This window comes from Neopelma chrysocephalum, unplaced genomic scaffold (assembly GCF_003984885.1).
Source record: "Neopelma chrysocephalum unplaced genomic scaffold, ASM398488v2 Primary Assembly neopelma1_98, whole genome shotgun sequence".
Taxonomy (NCBI): Eukaryota; Metazoa; Chordata; class Aves; order Passeriformes; family Pipridae; genus Neopelma; species Neopelma chrysocephalum.
Window position 1 is genome coordinate 5,082,279 of NW_020897761.1, and position 26,055 is coordinate 5,108,333.

The window sequence follows — 26,055 nt, forward strand, 5'->3', positions numbered from 1 at the left end:
GTACACATGATAGGGAGCTCCCGAGGGGGGGAAAAAGGGAAAAGGGAACGGGAAACAGGGATAAAGAACTAAAAACAAATATCCTCCAAATATACCCCGTTAATAGAGAGCTAGCGAATAAATACAAAAAAACGGATTAAATACTTCCCTGAATGGGACAGCAGAACTGTGCGAGGCACCAGCCAACTCCCCACGCCTCCCGGAGGGACCGGAGATCGTGGCAGGTCTGAGCAGCAGGCCCTGACCTATACAAGCAGAGACCCTCTGTGGAGAGACCTGTCACCTTCAGCCACCGGAAGAGAGAAGAGGGCGAATTCTCTTATCTGCAACTTTTTATATGTTGTGTTATGGGAGGGGATGATCTGGAATAGTTTCTTAGCAACGGGGTCAAGGATCATGAGCCTATGTCCTCAATATAAAGTGCATATCAGTAAAGACTTTGTACCTCCTCCACTCTGAGAAATTTTGTGTTTAAAAAACGAAGGAGGGAAACGGCAGTGGGGCGAGAGAGGAAGGCCTGTGTCCAGCACTCCTTACTGATCTGGGACCTTTATGAACAAATGTGAATCAGTGCTTTGACAGGTTCCATGTGTGCCCAGTCTACTCAATTTTCTACTTAAACACCCAAAGCTGTCTTGTCCCTGCCCTACATAATATCCAGAACTTTGTACATTCTGTTCCTGTACGTATACAAACATGTGACAGTGCGCTCAGGAGTCCTGTCACTTTGCTGCATTCCAGGCTACGAATAGGAAATCAAGTGGGTTAGTCATGTAGTCAATCTACCCGTGTTGATTTGCATAGAAGATGTAATGTCTTTGTCAAATACAAACATGTAAATCTGCCTCTGACTTCTGAATTTTCAGATAACACATGTAACATTGTATTGGGGAAGCAAGTCTAAATCTCAACAGAATGGTTATTAAAATCCATACTGTTTCAACTTAATTTATTTACTACTGCTACACTGTACCTGGTGTCCCTCCTGAAGCTTGTGAGCTGTATCTAGTGTGTTTACATATTGGGCAGAGCTGTTCTTATTTTTCTGTAAATACTCATTGGTAAATATTAAAGGTACAAAAATCCCTAGGGCTATTTTTTCTAAGTAGGCTCTTTTTTAAAGTAAATTTATAAAGGAACAGACATCAGCTTTGGCTTTTAATTAAATGACCATATATCCCTTGTGTGTAGCCTGTAAAGTTCAGGCAGAGCTGCTGTCTGTTGATATGTGTAAAATTTGTCATCTTGCCTTGTGAACAAATTGAATATTGAATTCTTAAATATTAATGACCAATTTCTTTTGTTCATTCTCTTTTTTTTTTTTCAAATAAAGGATGAGCAAATCTGCTCATCTTACAGAAAAGTAAGGAAAAACCTTTGATTTTTCTACTGCTTTCTGTCTGGGAGTGACTGATGTAACTTTAGAGTCAAAGTTTCAGGAAGAAATTCCATTTCTTTTATAGCACTTTGTTCTTAGTCACTTTTATATGATCCTCTATGTTTCTGGGTGTGTCAGGAGGGCAGATCTTGCTTTGTACAGGAAATACAACCTGGAGGTTTTGTTAATCTTGCTGGACTGGAGGTTGGAATGAGCTTTATTTCAGCTAAATCTCACCGCGAAGGGTCAGTGGACTGCTTGTTCTTGATCCAGGGAGTAGTATGTTCTGTAATGTTACTATGGTTACATCTTAAATTAGAAGCTGCAATGTTAGGGTTTGAAATGCTGCCACCTATTAAGACTACAAGGAGTAAGTGATGTGAAGATGAACAGGCTGTGTTGGGAACATGGCAGAGTGACCGTGGCTGGTGGACGCTGGACTGCTCAGCGAGCCCTGCAAAGCTGGAACCAGACTCAAGGAGTAAGAGAAGATGGTGATTTACAATAACCTGTGCACGTGGCAACTGTGGTCTAAGCAAAATGCACTTAGGCAAAACAAAGGTGTGTAAGTTTGGAATATTTTCTTCAAAAAAACTTTGAAAACTCTCTACATGTCTTTTTTAGAGGGTGTCATCAGAATCTTGTCTAACTGATTTTATAATAAACTCTTAGATGGAGCCATTAATTGAAGTTCCATCTTGACAACATTTGCAGGAATTTCTCAAACCTGTCCTGAGTAGTCACAATAGTCAAGTGTGTACTGCTTGGTAACCTTCTGCCTGCTGGCCACTAGGCCCATGAGAGTTAAAATAAATACTTATACCATAGCTGACCTATCAGTGTTCCCATGTGGACCGTGCTTTCTGGATACTCCATGAGTATTTTGAAAAGTTTATTCCATTTTTTCATAGTAAAATGAAGTATTATTTCAACTGTAATGCATTGAAAACCTTTCAAGTGACAGTTCAGAATGATTAATGGCAACATTTTCAAGGTTGGTTATTTTTGCTTTTAAGCTTTATTTTTACCTTCTGGAAATGTGTGAATGCAGAGTGTCATAAATGCTTAGTTTTAATTTTTTGTGTTAAGAACTATTATGTATATGGCCAGTGGCCGTTCCTCTCTTTGCTTCAAAAAGAATACTTCTCCAGTAAGTTCAGTTGAAGTGGAAACAGGGTTGTAAAATACTTATAATTTGCTTGGCTAATTTGTGATCCCAACATGTCTTAGCTATCACAAGCACGTTTGTAACTGAATCAAACCCAGCAATCTAGGACTGACCACAAGTGTCAGTATTGCCTGCCTTATTTTCTTTATTAGGTTTTCACTACTGTTTAGCTGGTTGTGAAGCCCAGCTTTACACTTGCTTCCACATTGTTTTTACCAATGGTCAAGATTTTGCAATCTGTTCTAATCACATCCATGCCATAAACTTAGTGATTTTATTAATCTTTGAGTGTCATAAATTTAGAACCTAAATGCAGCAATGTAGATCAATCTATAGAACTAGAAAAGGTTCCCAGGTATTCTGAAAAATTTATGCTAATGAGGAGTTGATAATTGTTATGTATCATTCAGTAAGGAATATAAACACATCCCCTGACTTTGCAAAGTTGTGAGAGAGGAAAAAGTCCAAGTGATGTTTTCAAGTCAGGAGGGTGCTTCTTAGGAAACATTTCAAGGGGATGTTTTATAATTCTAAAGCTTGTATTTTTTTCATAAGTAAACTGATGTTCTAGGTCTCCATCTGGAATTCAGTCCATTCTTCTATCACGGCTTCCTTTGAGGAACACAGGTTTGGATCGTTTCAAAAATCACTCAAAAATTCACAATCCGAAGTGGCTTTGGTCTGCTTTGGTTCAGTTCTGGTTTTATGTGTTACGCAAATTTTGTATATTGGACTACTGTCCAGACAGATTTCTTTCTTCAAGACTGTGTTGTTTGCTTTATCATATCTTCTTTCTCTTCTCTATTCTGATTTTTCATATCTTCCCCCAGGCTTTGCATGCAATTATTGCTGCTCTCAAGTGCTACATGCAGATTTTAGTTTTCCAGGGCACGGACAACATAATTTCATTTGTATTGTGCAGGATTTTTGGTTGTGCAGTTCTCCCCTGACAAACTGACAACCCAGTGCCAGCAGTAATATTTTCTGCCTGTCACAAGTGTTGCTTTTGCATTCTGAGAAGAGCAGGGACTTTATGAAGCTTTGATTCAGCACAGCAGGGGAGAGAGGAGGCCAACCAGCAGAAGCACCAAACGTTCATAGGCAGTTTAAACGACTGCTCTGGGAAGCAGGCTTGTGTTTTTGCCCTTGCTTTATGGCCTGTCTCATCCACATGCCTCCACTGTATGATCAAGTTACCCCTAACAGCCACCTTCACATTCTCAACATGAGAATTAGAAAATAAATTCTTACAGAAAGTGAGACTCTTGGGGAAGAACTGGTACTATGTATCAAATCTCAAAGCAGGAAGATGGCATCCTGTGGGAGTTAATAGGCTACCAGCTCTTATGCCTCGGAAGGAAATTGTGTTGCTCCAGCTGCTTCCACCTGTCCATCCCTTCTCTCTGCCTAATTTCTTCCTGCAGCAAGCACGGGAAGACCCTTCTCCCTTAGGCTGGTCTTCAGGCTCTTAAGGTATCCAGCGCTTCTTTCCCAATGATTTGACGAGACTTGGCCCATCAGATTCATCACCAGGATGCAAACATCCTGCCCAGTACTCTTCCAGGGACTGCTGGATGAGCTACATAGGTAGATTTATTTATTTATTTATTTATTTATTTTTCTCTTTTATGTGAGACCAATTAAGAGATCAGCAGCTCCAACTGTTCATCTTGCTAAATTTTTTTCCCCGTGTGTCTGGTTTGTACGTGAATATGGAGGCATTTTGTCAGCTTCGGAAGTTCTTGGTATTGAAATTGGTGATGCAGTTGTTTAGTGAATGTTAAATAATGTGGAACTGAAGAGCTGGACTTTCAGAGCTGTCAGAAATTCCTGTGACTTGGGGTTGAGACCTGTACTGACTCCTTCCATCTGTCACATTTCCTCAGTAGCTTTAGTACATTAATTCCTACAGCTCCATCCTGTAGGTATCCTCATTTACAGCTAATTCTGGGGGACCTGAAGGGTTTACAGCAGAAATAACAAAGATTTAGCAAGTGGCTTAAATGCCTGAATCCTTTTCTTCAACCACGGATGCTTAAACTAGGAAAAACAACAAAATCTGTGGAAAAAAATCCTTTCTCCAGTGATTCAAGAGGTCCTATCTCTGTAATAAATTTAAGCAATATTTGTTCATAGCCAACAGAAAACCTGGATCATAAAATGGAAAATAAATCCCATTTTAAGAGCAATTCCCTGCTGCCCTTTCCTAGATGTGTTGGAGGAATGAAATAACTCCAAACACTGTGCATGCCACCCAGTCTGGTAGAACTGCTTCAGCTTGGCCAGCCAGGGACATGTACTTGGTTTTACCTAATATTCCATGTTCACATTTCCCTCAATTTGATGCAGTTTCCAGTCAGTGTATATTAATGAAAAGCTGATTTCAGTATGAAGAGTTACATCTTGTAATGTATGTAATATCACTGAACTGATTTCTGGTTAAATCTGTTTTGTGGCAAAAACTGTTTGGAAGTTGGTCTTTGTTTGGATATGCTTCTGATCAGTTACCATACAAAATGACTTTGCACTCCTCTTGTTACCAGTCTGTCCTGCAGACTTTCCACTTTTGAAATTCACATTAACCTTAAATGATGGCATTCCTTTAGTGACTTTCAAGGAAAAGGAAGCTCTGCTGTGGAAATCATGCTTTTTGTCTGAATAACTGTGTTCATAATTCCTTCGGTAATCTGTGTAAGACTCTAGATTAAATTTCGTAAGCCTGAGGATTTTTTCCACATAAATTACTAATGTAGAGTCAGAGTCACCAGGATTCCTACTCCTCAAATACGTGATTTAGAGGAAATCCTTAGAGCTTGGTTTGTATTATGTTAAATGACAGAGAATATTGGTTGGAACTAGAGAACTTTTATTCTTTTCTGCTATCTCAAACTATATTTAAAACCTAAATTCCAGGGGTTTTATTTTCTGTAATGTAGTGGCTTCTAACAGAAGAAATCAGAGGCAGCTCTCTTGCATCTTGTCCACCTTAAGACATAATATTAAGAATCACTAAATCACTAATGCATCCTGTAGGGAGGTGTGTGTATAAGAGAAAAATACCGGATATATTTAATGTAATAATGCTGAATACATAAAATTTGACCTAAAATTAAAGATTATATTTTTCTGTTATGTATATAATTTTGTAACTCTTATTCAGCATCTGAAAGCTTTCTATCACTAATCCGTTGTACTAAAGTAAATTTATAGGGAGCATCTGTCATCAAAAAAAAACCCCGCCTCTTAAAAACATGCAGTAACCTGTTATCCTCTTAAAAACCCCACAAATCTCATGGCCTTGGATGATGGGTTGCATATTGCAGATTCTTTTAAGTCTTCTCTTGAGGATTTGTGTAACTAAGCGTTTGGATTTCTGCAAATGTTTTTTTCTGTAAGTTTTGGTTAATGCACGCTTGTGCTTTATTGAGGTGCAAGTATTATGGTTTACATTGCAGGAGAAAAGACTGAACTGTTGGAGAGACCAAATCTGCCCTTTGCCTGTTTGGTTGGTTTGTTTTTCTCCTCTTCACACCCTTGGATCTCCATGTTACTCTTTGTCTTGGTGTTACTTATTTTGCCAGATATGAAATGCCCTTCTATTGCATTTCTAGGTAAGCAGGCAAAACAATAAAATAGAATAAAAATTCCTTCTTAATTCAGTGAGGCCTGGATACAATACAGAAGAAAGGGAATCCCTTCATGTGAGAATCTAGGTCACCTCATAAGGAAAAGAATTCCCTACTGTGAAAAGTCTTCTATTTTTGCCATTTTCTTTGTTTTTCTTTTTTCTTTTTTTTTTCTTTTCTTTCTTAAACAATGTACCAGTGTCTGTACTTTTATGCTGGGTTTGCCTGATGACAAGAGGAGGGTTTTTGCTGTTACATGTAATTAAATGTCACTTATCTGAGGTGCACTGCGGGAAGGGAAGGGGCAAGGAGATGTGTCAGTAATGTGGGAAATGCTGGATGCAGCGGGGGAAAGCTAGAGCAGGTCTCTTGAATCTCTGTTCTTCTCTCTCTAGCAGGTTGGTTGGGACCAATGCCAGATTAAAATTGGATCTGTGCATTCACATGATAATGCCCACAATCTAATAAGCCTTGTGGAATGTCAACCATTAGGGAATGGATGCATCAGCCGGCTCGGAATGGTCTGGTGGAGTCAGTTTGGTCCCGTGTGGCTGCAGCTAATAAGCTCTGATGACACTGTGTAGAATTGCTTGTTCTTGAAACAATGCTGAGGCAGACATGAGATGCTTGCAAGGGTTATAAATAGCAGCTCCATGCTGTGTGGCAGGGCTATGGCTGAAGTCCCGCTGGCCTGGGAAGGAAGAGAGCTGCGGTTCAGTGAAGATGCCGCGAGCGAAGGAAATCGCAAAATCTGAGGCACCTCTGCCATCTCGACTGGAAAGTGCTACCTGGAAATATCTGATCCCAGCTGATTGAGATCTGATGGCAGTAATGAGTTGGGTTTTTTTTTAGAACAGCTTTCGTAGTGGTAGTGCCTTCAGATGTGTTTCTTCAAACTAGGCACTAGTCAGTACAAAAATGTCTGTTGGAGGAGATAAGGATTTTTGCTCTTCCTTCGGAATAGGCATATATTAATTCCCCCAAGAATATGCCAGTGTAGAAGCTGGGAAATAAGGAAGAAATATGTAGTCTGGCATTAACTCTTGAATAATTGTTTTTTCCAACATTTTCAAAATATCTTTTTAGAAGGACAGGAATAAATAGAAAAGTGTGAGGTCTCTGGTCTGTGTACTTATTATCAGTCCATTGAGCTACACATAAAATTACTATGCTGGCCTTTCTCAAAAGGTGATGCTGCTGTTTTATTTTGGTGTTTTTCTCATAAAAGTCGAGCATGACCCGATTAAGACAAGGGAGTTATTGGGTGAGTCTCTATGAAATTGAATCTGTTTGTGACTGGTAAAGCCTTCCTAAGCACGTACAGAAAGTTCCAGGGTGTCATAACAGAGGGATCTTGTTACACTTTGTGTTGAGGGTTTTTTTGTCTCATTGAAATCTTGGCATTGAAAGCCTAAGTCTGTTCCAAAACATTGTCTGCTCTTAGTGGTTTACTCATTTTTATTTGCTGCCACTTAAGTGCTCAGTTTTCCAGTGAGGGGATTTTACTTTGCAACAGATTGCTGTAGAAAAAAAACTTGTTTATTTTTTATCAGTGACATTAGAATTTTCAAAGGCAAAACAGTACCAGGCCAGATGTGAGGGCTGAAGGAGAGCTGAGGAGGTCTTGCTGCTTCCAGCAGATTTCCCTCAGATAAACTGTGAAATCCACAGGATCATTATGGATGACTGATAGTTGCTAATGTGTGAGTAGCAGAAATAATAGTTGCAGTGAACCTCACCTGTGTCTGTGCTGACTGGCACAGTCTGTCATCTTGGGCAGTTATTCACAGTGGGAGGTTCTTAGAGATGGATTAGTGTGTGTATGTGTGTGCAGAAAGAGTGGGAGGGCACAGCCTTTTCAAAACTTTCAGAACCTGTTTTAAGATACGCTTTTGAGTCTACTCATTTAGTCTGGTTGTTGTTTTGCAGCAATGGATGAAAACTGTATAAAACTCATAGCCTAACAGGAAGATCCTAAAATTTCTGAAGTTTTTGTATTTCCCTTATCCTTGAATAGGATGGCCCCAGACTCTGAGACATTGTCAGTTGACCTTCATTTAAGAGGACTGCATTGCTGCACCCCCAAAAACACAGCTGTGCCCAGGCCATTTCAAAGAACAGTCATATGATAAACCAGATCTCATAATGCAATGATAGAAGCTTGGAGATAGTCTATCTAGTATATGGATTGTGTATAAAATGAAAAAATAAAAGTTGAATGCTGTCATCTTAGTGCTTTGAGAAGGGCTTAATTTAATCTTCTCTACTAAAGGGAGAAGAATAATGGGGAATTTAGATGTAATGCCAAAGGAAGCTGAAAGTAGAGGCAGAAGGCCAAATGGAAAAATTCCTCTTGTGTGATACAGCCAGAATCCTTTCTGTATTTTAACTCAATGCATGATTTGTTGCCACTACAGTTAGTTTTTGATGTAGGCATGTAACATCACCAGCTTTTATATTCTACAGCAGGGTAGCATGAATGACAGGTTTCTTCAGGATACCAACGCAGAAGCAGTTTGCATGATCTGTTTGGTATATAGTATTGTAGCAATAATACACAAATTCTGTTGCATGCATGCTAGTACTAAAGACTTTGGAGGCAATTCTTTAAACATACATATTTGTCAAGAAGCACACAAGTAGAAAGCATCATTGCTGTTATGAAAATACAGTATATATTCTACTGTTGTTTGTCCTCAATATATGAATCTATGATGTGTGACTAAAATGCTTTTGTACCCCAGGTGACTTTGTTATGTGATGATTAATATTGTGATTCTGTTGCTTGATCCCCATATGTGATTTCTTTTTGAAGTAAACAGCCCTGTCCATAGGCGGTATTACCTTTTCCAAAGAGCCAGGCATTTAGAACACGCTGAAATGAAGACAACTAAAAGTTTAACAGTATGTTGTCAATTTGCTCTTTGGGTACAAACCAGAAAGTTTTAATTTGTTTTAGTGTTTGGTGGATTATTAGGGTTCTTTTTAATCTTGGAATATGCTGGATAAGTATAAAGACTTAATCTAGGAAATACAGAATTTTGGGCTCAGGTGGCTTCCTGGCTTTTTCTGCTGACATGTACAGTAGTGTGATTTAGTGCTGCACAGTAGCCATCACTGCAAAATATTTTAACATTTTAATCTGTTTACATTTGTACCCAGGGAGGGAAACTTCAGGCCTTTTGTAGTTACCCAGCTGCACTAAGTGATGATTTCTTGAAGAAGGGGGAATAATAAATATTTTGGTCTAATTTGAGTGCTTCTTCTTAATTGTAAGTAAAATAATATTTTAATTGAAAGAGAATTTTGGTATGAGAGTTCTGCAATGAAAAGTTTGTAGTGGAATGGATCTCACTGGGAAAGCTGGAGGCAGAGTTGAGAACAGGTTGATAACTGGCCCATGGCAGTACCAAACCCTTTGCATTTTTATTCTGGGTGTCTGATTATGATGGTGCGTGTGAAACTTCTGCATCCTGCAGTCCAAGAAACAGATCTAGGCACTCTAGAAGGCACTTTGTCAGAGCTGCTGTGACTGGAGTAAGAAGAATGCTATTACTACAAATTTTGGAAATGCTGACTTCAGAATACAGTGCTGAGAAAAATAGGTTAATGATGTTGACTAGTGGTGGGAGCAGCCATCTGAGGATACTGAAGAGCACAGGTTTTTCTCGGTGTTTTACTGTGTTAGGTATGTAAAGCATGGGCAGCTAGAGGCTAGGTACCTCCCAAAGTATAATATTAAGATTGAGGTATTATTCATACACTCTTTATGAACTTTGTAGGTTTGAATTTAGCATCTATATTCTCTTGAATCCCAAATTACTTCTTTGCCCTGTCTTAAAATGTGGGAAAATGTTTCCATGGATGTATTTATTTTGCTGAAATCTGAATATAAGCATTTCAATCCAACAATAGATGTGTTTTTTCTTTGAAGTTAAACCTGCTGACATCTTTTGTTTTGCTTGGTGTAAGTGTGTGAAATCATGAGGCAGAAAGAAACATTGCAATCAAATGTCAGCTCTGGTCCTGATAGTTTTTTCTCGTAATGCACCATGTAGCAAGCCTGTACATGGAAAATGTAAGGCATTATGTGTCTGTTCACAACAGTTGGTTTCTCTGATTAAGTATTTTTAGTGAAATAAAAGTTTATTCACAAGATGACCAATAACTCTGTGTTTGGGGGCAGATTTTTCAGCTTCTTGTGATAAAACCTGGGCGTAGATCAGTTCCTCTGAACACGTTGTCAGCCTGTTGACAAAGACCATTCTGCTGTCTGCACATGAGGAGAGGAGATGAGAGAACAGAATCTGTGCTGGCAGTGATGGGAGTAGTCCCATCACTGGTGGTTTTAGTGCAGAGAGCTTTGTCTGAAGTTTTTGTTGCTGTTCCCCTGTGTTTTAACCTTGCACATGCTGTGTCTATGGGTAGTGCTTGGCAAACATTTCACAGAGGCTTTTCTGATTGTACAAACTGTAAATGCAAGGCTTACATTAGGCATCTGAGAGAGGGGTAAATGACTGAATTTGTGTTCTTGCCAGAGAGAAGTGATACCTTTTGCTGCCATTATGAACAAGGGTGCTTAGCCACACTGTTAAAAAGCAAAAAAAGTCTGTTCACCCATTGTCCTCCCACGACCATCCTCAAAAAAAACCTCTGCTTGCATCCTGATTTAACTTCCTGTCTTCATGGTACACAACATATTTTCTTTCTTTCAGTCTGTGTTGGTTTTTTTTTTAATGAGTTAAAGCAATAAAATCTGTAGAGTAAGAGCAGGACACTACCTAGGGGGGTTGTGTATATGGTTAGTTTTGATTCTTTGATTTTTTTTTTTTTCCCCCATATGGCAGCTGAAAATGAGCTTGTGAACTGAGGCAGCTGGGGCAGGACAAATGTTTAGGAACAGTATTCTAGTTATCTTGTGAGCAGTTTAAAATGTCCAGTCTTCCAGTCTGGGGGAATTACAGGGTGTAGATAACTGCAGCATATGCAAGTCCAGAAATCTGAACACTTTCATGCTGAACTTAAACTCAGAGACTTCTGCAGTGAATTACTTTTCTGTTTCTGACTTGCTTGTCTTACGTTGTACAGATGTCTCCTGTGTCTCAATATCTTGTCAGTAATTTTATCATCAGCACCCAAGATAATGAATCTGCTCTGTCTCAGCTGACAGTTTGTTCATACAAAGGCTTTAACCAGTGTTATGCTGGAGACTCACTACTCTTAGCAAATGGCAGAGATAACTTGTATATTTTTCCTTTTTTCCCTCTACGTGCAGTTTCTCTCACTTAACTTTGGTGTAACCAGTGAAGCAACGGGTGTCTGACAAGAATCTCTTGGAATGTGCTTGTGTAAAACTCCCAAAGTAAAGAAATGAAAAAAGAGTTGAGAAGAAAATTTGAGATAGGATAAATTCTTGTCTCTGATATTAATCCATGGACTGCACAGATCTGCAGTTTATTCTTACCAGCCCCCCTGTTCCAGTTACAACAAACCTCTGAATCGTCACCTTTTGTGGTTTTAAAAAGTACCTCCTCTTTTGCAGCTGAACTTGCATGGCAGATGAGCTGTTATTCATCAAGGAGGAAGTCTTCAGTACAAGGCAGTCTGCAATTAGAACATTTTTCTAGCCTTCTCCCTGGCTTGTGGCAGTTCAGAATAGCCCCTTCCATATCCGAGTCCCTTGTATGCTTACAGCCATCACTGTCATCGCTCAAGCCCTCATCTCTCGGCTTGTGTGTTACAATTTATTACAGCTGCAGCTAAACCTTCTGATCCTGAAAAACACATTTTTGAACTCGGCAGTTCCTTTTCTAGGCAACCCAAACAACTAAGAGTTTATCGCTCCCCTGTTCAGGGTGTTGCATTGGCTCCTCAAGGAATACAGCTTCAGGATTTTCTCAGATATTTTAAGTCTTCCAGGGTGATTACTTGGAAAATTGCTTTCATCTCTCTGCCCATGATCACCCATGATAATTGTGTTCTCTTGTAGCGTAATGTAATATATAACCATAGTGCTGGGATTGCTAAAGGTGTTGAGGTATAGAAGAATAATATTAAAACTACTTTTCAGTGAACAGAAAGGAGAAGATCACATCAGGTTGAAGTACAATTGGGAACAAGCGGCGCTGGATAATTTGTTGAACAAGCAATCATGAAATAACTCAAGGTCTTTAATAGCTGCCTTAGTATTTGAATTCTAATCCAGCATCCCCTGTTCTAGCAGCAGAAGTCAGGATAACCAAGGGGAGTCTGGACAGAGCCTCACCAGTTTTTGTAGCACTGAGATGTTGGACAACATCACACAAAGTTAATCAGTTGCTTGGGCCTTGGTTCATTTTGTTGGGTTTTTTTGTGGAGAAATTTTCACAGAAGTTAAGGATCCATCTCTATTCATTAGGCACCTGCAGAACTTTTAAAAATATTCTTCTCACACACAGCTTTTTATTAATCTTTCCAGAAGTTGCAAAAGAGCCTTTCTGAGGTCACTTAAGCCTTTTCCTCTGTCAATTTATTGCTCTCTGAATGCAGGTGTAAGTGGGGTCTTCCTGTTGCTCTGTACTGGACATTTTCTGTAATGTACATGTGACTGTTCCTTTGAATACCATTTCCAAAGCATGATCTGAACAGAAAAATAACAATGCTTCTCTATATATATTGGGAGTGTCCATGGCAGTTGTGCTATTATGGAACTCAATTGCTTGGGTCCCGTATTCTGTGGTATTTCTGGTGAAAAAACACTTCCTATGAGTGACTAATTCTGGCCATTAAAGTTAGTATTGAAACTAGATATGAATGGGTGAAGTTGAAAGATGGAGACTAAAACAGTAGCCAATGTAGTAAACTCACAGTTATACAAATTCCAGTTCTGTGACATGAACGTGGCATGTTCTGATCCTGGCATACAGAAAAGCAGTAATGTATAAACCTTTGCACCTGCCTTTTGAGAAAGATGAAACAATCCTTTCATGCTCAAACTGTGTTTGTCAAAACCCTCACTGGTTTGCCAAGTTCGGTGTGTGAGGCTGGCTCAGATAACTAACCCAAAGGGTAAGAATTCTAAGCAAAAATAATTGTCTTAGTGATAATCTGCTTTGGTCTTTTCACTAAGTTCAAGGGAATGAGTCATTTAAATAAACGTAGGTAGGTATATTATAGGCAGGCCTTTATTTTTAAAACAAACAAACAAACAAGCCCTCTGGAGTTCTCTTCTCAGGATTAAGAGTTGTTGTTTTTTGATGAAAACAGCTTATCCTCAGGAAAATGGAAGTGCTTACATGTTTAATCTGGCTCCTTCACCAACATTCCTCTTCAGCTCGGAATTGCTATTTCAATAGCAACAGTTTGAAATTACGTGACTCTTGTAAATTCGAGACAACTGTCTTAATTTTACAGATATTCTGTGCAAGGATAAAGATGGGAGGAGCTCTAGCACCCTTCTGTGAAAACCGTTCAGAGGGTTTTGATCTCTTAGCTTTGGTGGTAATACTTAGTGTTTATATCTCAGTAATTGTGGCTTTCATTAACTCTTTTCAAAAGCATCTCCATTAATTTCCATTATTATTATTTCAGCATATTTACATACTCTTGTCCCTAGTTACTCACTATTAACTAGTTTTCTTTTAGATTCAGCTGTGATTTGGTTTGCTTAGAACAATTTTCTTTGCAGAACCAAAATATTGCCTAAGCTATCTGTAAGCAGTCAAATTAATTCAATCACATTTTCCAAGTTTAAACCAAATTTCTTTTAACCTGGTTGTAATGAACAAGAAATTTCAGCGAGTATTTTTCATGTCTTTCAATGACACTCATGACCAGGCTGAACCTGTTACTGAAAACACCCATCAGGTCTGGTTTTTATTATGTTTTACAGTGGCAGTATTTCAGAATTTGAGTGAACTTGTCAGTTTTAATTCTATAATAGATTAATAAAGGACCAGATTTGTAAGTGGAAGTTTACTTTGAATGCTGTGGAAGAACAGATGTTAAGATTTAAGTTTCAGTTGGTCCCTTGATGGCATCAGCAGAGTTTTATTCCTGCCACCCTTCCCTGGTCCTCCTTTCTCCCTCTCCGTGGCTGGGATGCTGTGCTTGTTCCGAGAGCATTGCCTGTGTCTGACTTCCCTACACTTGGCAAAATATGTTATATGGACTTATTTCAACAGTATTTTGAAAACTAGAATGAGTCTTGCCTTATCCTTTTAAAATGGGCATCCAGTTTTCTGTCCTGCAGCTGAATTTGAGGATTAGCAGTCTTCTACTCGTATTTTTTCATCAAACTATGCTGGATGAGACATGATCTTCAGTATAATATATATTAATATATTAAAGGTTGGACTTCATCTTGAAGGTCATTTCCAACCATAATGATTCTATGATTCTGTTAATAGTTTTGTATTTTGAAATAAACATTATTTATGTATTTTTAGCAGCCCTTTTTGTCTTGTCACGTCAGGTTTTTAGTTGTCAAAGTAGGAGATAGTGAATCTGTGATGTTATTTTCTTTAGGCAGTTGGTATTGGAATCCTTTAATAAATAATGATAAACTTTTCATCTTTTAAAATTAATTCTGTAAAAGTATCTTTAATTCTACTTTAACTCCCACTCTCTCTTTTTGGATATAAAGAAGTTAAAACAATGTAAACAGTAGAAATGACCTTTTTATTGATATTGCAAGCAAGGAACTGAAAATTACTGTAAGATTAGTAGTATTTGCACAATAGTTAAGGTCTTGTTATGAAATTCTATTTTTTTACAGCATACTTTAAAATTAGGAAGGCAGCTTGCAATTTATTATTTAAATATGTCTTGGGGGACTGCATGCAGATTTGTGTGCGTAGCAGTAGGAAAATAAGCTATACCAGTTTCATGTATAAATAAAATTATGATGTGAAACACTAGTTAAAATATTATTAAAATTTTCTTGAACAGAAGTCAGAGAATTATTGGGAAGGCTGCAGAGGCAGAGCCACTCAGTTGGATTGTTTTGCTTGATTCTTTGAAAGGTTTGTGGTTTTTTTCTAAGGCTTTTAAGGGCTTTAAATTTTTAGAACAAAGCTCTATGTTTTCAGAATCCAAGCTATTTATATGAAATAGATGTTTCTATCAAGCTTCAAGTGTAGGGCAGCTGGACCAGTTTTTAGATACATGGTTTTGAAGTCAGTCCTTTGTTTGGGCTGTTTCTCATACACTGATATATACAATATTTCATTGATAGAAATATAATAGTCTTTTAAACTATGCAGATGATTTAAATTTTGTAACTGTTCTTTAGGCTGGCTTCACTAGAACTTTCAAAGGTTCAGTACTTTAAATCACTCAGGAAATAATAATATAGTTGCTGGTAATTGAGTTCTTACAGTCTCTTGAACCCTAAATTGAAGTCTGTTCTTAAAGATAATTTTACAAGCTTACTATCCATATGTACTTATTGTCTTTCTCTTTTGAGATCCAAATTTTACTACATTCATCTTTACAAACAGAATCATCTTTGGGTGAATTGTCTTCCATGATGGATGGTGAGGCTGAAGCTGCTCTATGTTTTACATGCAAGCAGTTGCTAGTACTTTTTGCAGAATCAAATCTTACTTTTTACTTGTACTATTTCTGTGCAGGAACATGGAAGTTACCTAATAATTTTTCGAATTTTGGGTAAAGTTCTTGTACTAACTTAAATATTATAAAGGAACAAGGTAGAAATTAAATTTTGCTAAATTAAAAAGCCACAAGATGGCATCAAATTGTCAACTCTATCTGTTGCTCCTAACATTTTTTACAGGTCAAAATACTGCATACTCTTTGAATCTCTTTATAAAAACCAGTTGGGAGAGGCAATGTGCAATGAAATAGGTTTTTTTTTTCTGCCACTATTTCAACCTGTGAAGCCTCACTAAGATACTTGTAATAGTTTGGCTTAAAACATAAGGGTTTATTTTCTAAAATGTAGCCTGAATTATGTGGAGGCAATTTCTGATTCCAGTTGGGAAGTCAAAGTAACCTAACTGTGGATGTTAATGTACATTTAGATCTAAGAAAAGTACTGGGTATCTAAAATACAGATTTTTTTTCCCCCTAAAATATAGGAAAATACTAGTTGAGTCCTGGTATCAGATGGATATTGGTGATTTTTGCAAATTAATACAAACAATTCGTTTTTAAAAAAATTAATATTATTTTTAGAAGGGTCAAAAAACACTCCAGAAGGTTTTAAAAGGTGTTTAAGAAAGGAAAAAAAATACCAAAACCAAACCAACACCCACTCTTGAGTAACTTAAATCCAGCTACAGATGTACTAACCCCATGGTCTGAACTGGGGTTCATGCACTGGTTGGTGAACCCAATATTTTTCGGTGTCAGGAAGGACAGTGCGAAATAGCAGAAGGCAAAACCAGGCAAAACCAATTCTTGAGCAGTCGTTTTGTAGGTGTCTGGTACAACAGGAAACAGGAGCACTGGGATGGGATGAATCCCAGAGAACAGCAAGCACAGCAATGTAGGGAAGGGATGCAGTGAAGTTCAGGAAAGTCTGAAGCTTTCGGTATCTGTTTTCCTGATTACATTCCGTGTCAGGTTGTTGCTTCTGAATGGTTAAATACTTACGTATTTAGTGTAAATCATAAGTAAACTATATATATATAACCTTCTATGGTAAATTAGCTCAAGTAAACCAAGTAATACGTTTTTGATTAAAATACGATGTTAAGTGGTTGTCTTAAAGAAGATTTGTATTTTTCAAATTACATGGTTTTGTTCCTAAATTAGTTTTGACTTATGAATATTCATAATATACTCCTTAAGAGTCTCAAACAGCTTATGCATAAGAATTAGGTATGTCATTTTCGAGCAAAACTGTTAAGTATTCAGAAATTTTGAGGAAATGAATGTTCTTTAAATAGCTAAACAGTGATTTCTGCTGCTTGTGATGCTTAGGGTACAGCTGCACAAACAAAAGCTCCCCTAGCTGGAGTTTGAATTTTGCTGTGAGCTGGTTACTTAAGAGTAACTTTTAGATTAAAAACTTGACATTAGAAGATTTTAAATATCTTACTGTGCACTCAGTGAGAAATAAGCCGCTGCCTTTACAGGGAGTTTGAGCAATCAAACATAAGTTGCTTCTGAGTAGCTGACAAAGGCCACAAATGATCAGCAGCGCCTACTTTGAGTATTTAAATGAACCAAGTATGAAGTTTGTCAGATTAATACTCTTTTTCTTTGGGAGAAATCCTAGTGTGTATTTCTCTGGTTATACCTGCCTTGCACCAGTGTGTTGTCATAGGAAAAACCTATACCTCTATCTGAATGCTTTGGAAAAAGCATTAATTTTTTATTCAGACTTAGCAGGTCAGAGGAAAATATTAACAAAGATATCCTGATTGTGGCTTCCTTATCGACAGCAAGTTTTCTTCTCTACTTGGTGTATCTTGTCAACCATCACAGCTCTGTACTTCTATTTTTTCCTCATCTTAAGAGTGTACATTTCTCCTTACAAACCTTTTAAGAAATGTGGGGGTGAAATACTGCTCAGAGTTTCTTTTGCTGTGTTGTCTGCAATTTTTCCAAAATAGGAGGTGGTTGTTAGGTCACTGAAAATCATAAAGAGAGAAGGGATGTAAATCAGCTACAAAGGATGGATGTTACACCTTCAGTAGGTGACAGCTGAGCTTCTGTGCCAAGATGCCAGAATAGTAGCAGTTGTGAGCTGAGCAAGGTTCATTCCTGAAATTATCATCATCTGAGGCACCAATTTATACAGCTAAAAGCTGTGATCTCTGTAATTTATTGATTTGCAGAATTTGTTCTTAGAAATAGAATAGTCATAGACATGGAAGTGGTATCTACTCATTTAAATGAATTTACTTCCTACCATTAATCAGATATTTTTATGTGATTTTTTTTTAATGTACTTTACTGTTGTTTCAGGAGTGGTATTTTTGTTTGCTTCAGTTGCCATCTTCTCAAAGCTTTGCTTTTTTTGGTTTTAGGCTTCTGCACTAAGTTTCCAGTTAATCACTGTAGAGAAGGCACTTCAGGGGAGAGTATGAAAAACTCCCAAATAGATAATTTGCCAGTTATTTTGTTAGGCTCAAGTCATAGAGAAACCAAAGTAAGGCTTTGGTTCTGACTTGGTTATAATTCTTTACAAGAGTTTTCAAAAACTCTTATCATCTCTGAAGCAGCTCCTTGTTCTCTCACTTCGTTGCAGCTGCCATAGGACCTGCAGGGTCTCTTTGAGACGTGGATAAGTGGAAGAGGAGGCAGAGAAGTTGCCCTGCTGATTGTGTAGGGATGGAAAGAGGAATGGCCGTGTGGACTGCAGGCAATAATAGTTATGCATCCATGCAAACTGAACTGAATTTAAAAACTTGAAACTTAGCGTTACAGGAAGTGGAGTTTCTTTAGCTTGATGATTTTCTTTACATTTCATAAAGTGCTGTGAATTTAGGAAATGTTTTGGGGGAATTCTCGGTTTGTTTTGACACAGAAAATGGCATTTTTTCTACAGAAAGAGCTGCAAAATGTTTTACGTCAATTTTTTTGAGAAGTGGAAGTTGAAAGAAAGGTGCTGTTTCTCAGTTGCAAGGCTTCTTTTAAAGGTAGTCAGCCTTTCCTGCTACTCTTCCTTTAGAGTGTATTTTCATTTTTATCATTTTCTGAGTAATTATTGTGAAAGGACATTGGCAAAAATACCTTTTCTCTGCTGCTAAAAAAGTAAGTCTTAAAATAACAGGTACTGACTCAACTGCCCTACATAAATGTTGGTATTTTAATAATCGGAAAAGAGTACAGAAAAATTTGGGATTAATCCATTTCTTGCAGTGTAGGGTTAAATCCTTATACTGAAGATTAATGAGAGGTTGCTGCCTGTAAAAGTTACAAAAGCTGTGCACTGTACCAAATATCAGCTCCAGCCTATTGTAACTAATCATGGGTGGCTTTCACTAAAGCTTAGAGAAGAGAGGTTTGGAGTAAATTTGTTTTCTAAGAGCTTGTCAAGGGATTTCTGTTCCTACTTCACGGATCTTGAGATAAAAAGAGTTTCAACTTTCATGATGGAAACTTAAAAGCAATTCTTCTAAGTGTTATTTAAATCATGGAACCTGATCCTGCTCATCAGCTTTTTTTATTTTGGATTCCGAAGCACATGCTGTTTGTTATGCGGGGACATAGAAATGGGATAGTGCCATACTGGAGACCTTTCCAACAGGTTTTTCCCTGAGTGGGATCTCTGACCTTTCTGAGTGTCTCATGGTTCTAGGATACACTTCACATAGTGTTTAAGTAATTTTCAGATAAAATTCGTGGTTTCACGTTAAAAGGTTTTCTGTCGGCTTTGCAAATAGAAGTGGCTGGATTATATAGCAGCTTTTTCCACTGTTAGTGAGACGTGTTTTGTTCAGTGAGGTTTTACAGCAGTAACTGAGAGCAGAATTTGTTCTTGCAGGAATTCAGTGTTGCTTTGGAACCAGACATGTGTGACTTCACTGTTTTCTTTGTTGGTGTGTTGACTCTGCGGAGTTGACAAGAACAAACAATAGTGCAGGTCTTTTGTGTGTTACATTAAGGTAATTGGATGAGGCCTGAGCAGAACTAATTATCATGGAGTGCTATTTCTGGACACTAACACTCCTCAAGGCAGGAATGCATTGTAATTTCTTGATCCTGGTTTTCCATCCAGAGCATAAGCACATCTTGTTTTGAAATTTCTACAGCCAGTTGCTGGCATTTATGTTACTAACCCTTGGTGTTTGTAGGTAAAAAAACCCAATACTATACATGGGAGAGGTTTCTTTGAGTACAGAGGGAAAAAAAGCTTATGAGCTGCACTTTATATTTAAAATGTAAACCTGTAAGAGCTTATGAGGTTGTCTGTCCTCCTCAAGTCTCAGAATCTATAAAGAGTTGGAATAATTATTTTCTTTCTTCCCTTTAATGGAAACATATTGCCCTCCTTTTCATGATACCCTTTATAGCTCTGTGTTCATTTGAAAAACCCATGTACCTGACTAGGAGGTCAGCTGTTAATGTTACCTCTTCTGTCTTTTAAAGGAAGGTGCATCTGCTCGAAAAACACAAACTCCGGCAGCACAGCCTGTGCCACGCCCAGGTAAGGTGGCTCCTGTCCTTTGTGCTTCTGTTCCAGAGAGGTCTGAGCTTCAAAGCAATGCTGTTGAAAGCCACAGCTGGGGAATGAAGTGGGGGTCATTTATTTGTGGTCTTTAACAGTGCATGTGTTGGAAAAAGTGCATAACCTTTTGTTTAATGTGACACTGTGGGACTTGGGTTCATTCTCTTCAGCGTGTTGCCCCATCAGCCTGTTGAAAGGATGCACTAATGAAATTAAAAGTCACAAACTTCCTGCTTGTGGGCTTGGTATTTCTGAATTTCAGCTCAGATATCTAATAACAGCTGGTTAATACTTCAAGGAGAAACAACCTAAACAGAATAGCTAATCTCAAAGAGAGATATATTATTACTTCTGTGATTAATAGATCAGAAATAAGTAATTCTCTGAATGTGTTATCATTACTTCTTCACCCTGCTTGGCACATAAGGTATTTGTAATGAGACCCGAATCCTCAACCGGCTTTTTAATTTCCAGCTAGTAACTTTTGGCTACCAAGTCCATTTGTCTGTCAGATTGAATCTCAAGTTGTGATTCAGTGATAGAATTATGAAAGTATTTTGTTTTAAAAAGAAACCCTTAGGAAGAGTTTTTAGAAGAGTGTAAGAGCACAGACAGTACATGAGACAAGCAGCGATTCCAAAAAGCGACGGGCAGGTCTGCACCTGGTTTATGTACTATGAGAATTTCTGGCTTGCTGGAAGAAAGTCTCAATTGAAAGGTGTTATTTCAGAACAAGACAATGCTATGAAGGTAGTGGGGACATTTTGGGGAGGTTTTGGAAACCAAGCTACCAGTTAAAATGAATATGCTTTTTCTAGAAGTACTGGTGGAATACTGTATATTCCTGTTGAGACTCTAAATGCTTTCAGTGTGTGCCTTGCTAATTCCTTGAGATTTATTAGCAGGATTTAATGCTAAGACTTAATACTGTAAAGCTGATTCTTCCCCAAAAATCTATTCTAATATTGAATGCTTTCAGCATACCTAAATGCTGTTGTGCACAGATTCTTCTGTTTGGTTATTTTGGTACTGGGAAGGTCATGCTGCCTGTCAGACTTATCTCGCTAGCCCCGTTAAGCATCATAATGCAGATGGAGTTGACAGCAGTATGAAAAGGGTAGCAGTGGCAAGAACAGAAATCTGACTGAGTTGTCACAGTCCCTGCTGCTGGCTGTGACTTCATGGGCAGTTACTGGCAGAAGCTTTGTTTTTGTATGTTATACAGGTTATACTGGTACTGCCCTTCTCTAAGGCCAATCCAGTCCATTTTCTTGCCTCTATATTGGAAGTTGAAGGGGGAATAAAGAAGAGAGGTGTAGTCAGAAAAGGTTTATTTTTCTGCCCATTCTAGGATATTTTAAAACATTCAGCTGTTCCATTCTTAGCAGTCAAAGTAACTAAAACATGCTGTTTCCAGGAGGATGCTGCTTTGCATATAAGAAGTGTTAGTTAAATTGGGCTAAACAGTTGTGCAGTAATGATTTGGAAAATATGTCTGAGATGTGCTTTTGATGTAAGATTTTTTTTTTGGGGGGGGGCAGTATTTCACAGTACCAACTTTTCTACTAACCTGTCTTGGTACCACTATTAAATTTCTTACAGATATTTATTCTCCCTCCCTTTCCTTTTTTTTTTTCTCTTTTTTTTTCTTAGGGCAGCTGTTACTGCCCATATATTTCAGGGATGTTTTTACATTAAGGAGATACCTAGATTTTAAAAAAAAGTAAAAATCATTGAGTAGGTAAAGTTCACGTAGTTCAATATAGTGTTGCCGATTATATCTGTGCATTTGACAGTATCAGGAAAAGATAATTAAGGATATGGTCTCAATATTTCAACAATGGCAACTATGTGTTGTGAATATTTATACTCTTCTAGGAAGTTTCTGAAACAGTTGGTCATAAATAAACATGAGCAAGTTGGTGCTATGCAATTGGAAGTCAATTAATGAAATTTGTCATGCATAGTAGCAACTGAGACATGAGTTAGTCTGCATCAGTCCTTCTACTGCTCACCATTTTCTGATTTTTTTGAATTAGGATAAACATGTATGATGGTGATCATCAGGCACAACAGTTCTTTCCTGAAGTTAGGACTCCTGAAAACTGAACTATAATATGTTTATTTGGGGGAAGTCAGGTAATTCAGTAGTGGCACCAAAGTGAAGAAACTCAGATGCTTTTCCAACTTTGGAATTGCTTGTCTCCCCTGTACTGAAGCAGTCACAACTTGAAAGGCTGAGGTGGCATCATTTTATCACAGAAGTGGGGGGAGAGCTCTTCAGTTTCTGTCTGTCCCACAGAGTTTGTTTGTGTGGTTTTGTTTGGTGGTTGAGGGTTATTTTTGTTGGGTTTGGGGGGAGTGTGTGTTTTTGTTTGGTTGGGTTTTTTCCTCTTCTTGAGTGCCATCATATCTGTCAAATTTAACTGTTTCTGGCACCCAAAGAGCTCATGTAACTCAAACTGCAATCCAGAATTAACCTGAGTAAGCCTGAAATTCAGATTTTGATTGTTGAACGTTCTCTATGTGTTAAGGGTAGCTAAATCCTGTGGATGTCATGTACAATAATAACTGCTAATGAAAAGGTGAGGGTCTGTAAAGATCAGGTTGTTGTGAAACGGTTTTCCTGTTGGTTCAGCACTATTGAACTTAAGATCTACAAGCAGTTTTTTTCAAGATTGTGGCAATTCTTGTCAGTGCTATTGTGCCCCAACCTTTTATGGAGGATGGAGATGGATGACTGCCTTCAGAAAAACCAGGAGAGATTGACTCAACTCTCCTAACATCTGTTTCAGATGGTCAAAAGCTGTTTGTTTGCTGAATACTCAGACCCAAATTATAAATCCCTTCTTCAACTTAGTGTGTTGCATCTGTGGAAATGATCTAATGACTGAAGTGTGATTCTTGTTCCCTCCTGCAATTAAACACATTGAAGTGTTGCCTTACAATCACATTTGTATCTATGTCTTAGTCATCCTGCCTTATTTTCTGGGTTTTTTTCAGTTTCTCAAGCAAGACCACCTCCAAACCAGAAAAAAGGTGAGTCAATTTTTGTTACATGATCCTTTTTATTTTCATGTAAATTGTGCTCTCTCTTTTTTTTTTTCCTGGAACCACAAGCAACAACATAAACAAGCAGAGGAATGCACACAGCATTCTGTTTTGCTAAATATGGATCCTACCCTTACTTAGAGACTCATGATATAATGATATGCTTCTTTTGTGAATGAAAACCTTTAGTTTAGAAAAGTTTTGATACCATTTCCCTTGAATATATTTCCAAGATTGTGACCTGTTAAGCAAGAATTCTGTTTTTATGTCCAGCTCCTTTAATGAAAAAGTGGGGGGGAAACAAATAACCAAAACATACCAAAAAAACCCCCAGGCAAGTCTAACTTTATTATCTCTACAGGGTCTCGAACTCCCATAATCATTATTCCAGCAGCCACGACCTCTTTAATAACAATGCTTAATGCAAAGGACCTTCTGCAAGATCTGAAGTAAGTAGCTGATTAGAACATACTGTATAACAAATTGTTTTCAGATACCAAGTTATACTAGTACCTAATTAGTAATTAAGCAAGAGGGTTCATCTACTCTCCTGTGACAAGCTAGTTTTACAGACCAGAGTATAAAAGAAATTAATTCCTTTTGACTAGCAGGAAAAAAGCAAAAACTTATTTTCAGAGTTTTGGCTCATTTATGATCTCTGGGCCCAATGGGCAGATTGAGGAGACAGTCTTGCAATATCAGTTCCAATGTCTGCAGTGGTTTTCTTTTATGTAACATAAAGGTATCAATCCATGACCCCTTACAATAGAAGAAGGGTTAGAGAAGAGGAGCAGTGTGCTCCTGGAGCTCAGAAAAGATTTTGGGAAATGACCACAGTTAGTATAAAGAAGACAGTGACTGGAGGGTCTGTATCAGGCTGTATCAGCCAAGCAGCTCAGCTGGTTGTATAAATAAAGACCTATTTTTTTTTCAAGTTCACATATTGTCATGAAGTATTGATGCAAATTCATCCAGGGAAATACCAGCGAGTTGCTAAAATTTGCTAATCTTGCTAAAATTTGATTATTGCATCACACATCTGATTCTAAGATTTAATTCATTATGGCTCAGTGAATCTTTCTGCTTGTCCAACAGATCATGGCATTTAGACTTGCCTATCAGTAAATATCAGTTGATTTTTTTGAAACAGTCAGTCATTTTCCCAGAGAAATACACTGTTACAGATTGTCCGGAATGGTACGTTCAAAAAATGGAGGGGTTGTCTTTTTATCTCCCCCTGCTCTCATCTTTTCTGAGGCTGTAAAACTGCTCTTCTTCAAAAGCAGGCTGTCCTATTGTGGTGCCTTGCCTTCCACTGGAGTTGCCCTAAGATTTTATAAAACCGTGCTGTGAGATTTGAGGCGCCTTCTTCTGATCTAATTGTAGTTCCCAGCTTACTGCCACATACCATTGAAGATGCAGGAAGTACTGGACTGTTGATGTCTGCTCTGAAATATTTAATTGGAGAGAAGGGTGGCTTTTAACATTACAGTTTAATAATGTGCAAGCAGTCACTGGACTGATATAATTGGGTTGACAGAGACGTTGTTTGTTTATGTGGGTTTTTACATTTAGGAAAAAAATTTGCAACAAGCCTTGGATTTTACGTCTATATATATATAGGTATACATCCATGCATATGCCTAGTATAGGAATACTTAGAAAGGAATAAGGCACCTGTATGTCATGTGTGAGTACATCTGTGCCAGGAGACACAGTTTTCAGCTGTTTTCAGCTCCACCAGGGCAAAGTTGCAGTTAACTTCTGAAGACCTGTCCCGTGAGGATGCTGATAGTCAGAATGCAGTGAACATGATCCAGAAAAAAAAAAAGGAAATGAAGTTAAGGGTTCAAAGGAGGACACTGATGTAGTTAACCAGTATGAAAGAGAAAGCGAAGAAGCAAGGTATGTTAATGGATCAGAAGGGCAATAGCAGAATTCAGAAGAGCAAAATATGAATTTAGCCATGACAGTTCTAGTGCTCTTCTAGGAAATACACCACCCAGGCTGTATTTTGTTACATTCAGATTTATTGAAGTGCTTTGTTTAGGAAAGGCTTCAGGGTTTATTTTACTGTTCAGGTATGCAGAGTGTAGAACTAGTCTTGATGTAGAGAGTGATTGATAGACATGTGATGGTTTTCCAAAGAAAAAAGACTCAACTAATTTCTGCCTCTTAAGTCACCACTTTATTTAACTCATTCCCCACTTATGGCTAAATTTAACAGAAGAGTAGAGATTCCAAAGACTCCTGTCATTGCCACAAGGAATAGAGAAATATTGTCCAGATAGAAAAGACACACCTAAGTTATTACTCCCTCCCTTACCCCTGCTGAGGAAGATGAAGGTAGATTTGCATTTCTTGTATTTCTAGAGGTAGTCAGCCTTCTTATAGTTGCCATCAGAGGAGATCGGTGATATAGCAGAAGGAGAAGAGATTTTTGGAGCTGGACGGGAAGAGCCATTGCAGGGGAGACTGTGAAGAAAAGCAGGAGAAGCCTGGGAGAACGATGCCCCCAGGATGGTCAGGGTATGGAAGCTGCTTATAGGATGGGTTTTTCTTCCATGTCTGATCCGTGAGGCAACAGACTTCTGTGAAGTGTGTGATCATAAAGAAGGAGTATTTGGGTTTCATAAATAAAGCAACTTTCGTGATTCCATCCATTTAAATGTTTCTTAAAACAAAATAAGAAAAAGAATTACCTGAAATT

At 38.0% G+C, this 26,055-nt stretch overlaps 1 protein-coding gene across 1 annotated transcript in view; it reads left to right on the forward strand.

Annotated features, from left to right (window-relative positions):
* Positions 1–26,055, forward strand: part of CDC73 (cell division cycle 73) — a 106,410-nt gene that overhangs the window by 67,367 nt on the left and 12,988 nt on the right. Inside the window, exons 11-13 of the mRNA XM_027694571.1 lie at positions 20,216–20,273; positions 23,298–23,333; positions 23,707–23,794. Of these exons, the coding sequence (XP_027550372.1) occupies positions 20,216–20,273; positions 23,298–23,333; positions 23,707–23,794 (182 nt within the window). The remainder of the gene's footprint in view (positions 1–20,215; positions 20,274–23,297; positions 23,334–23,706; positions 23,795–26,055) is intronic.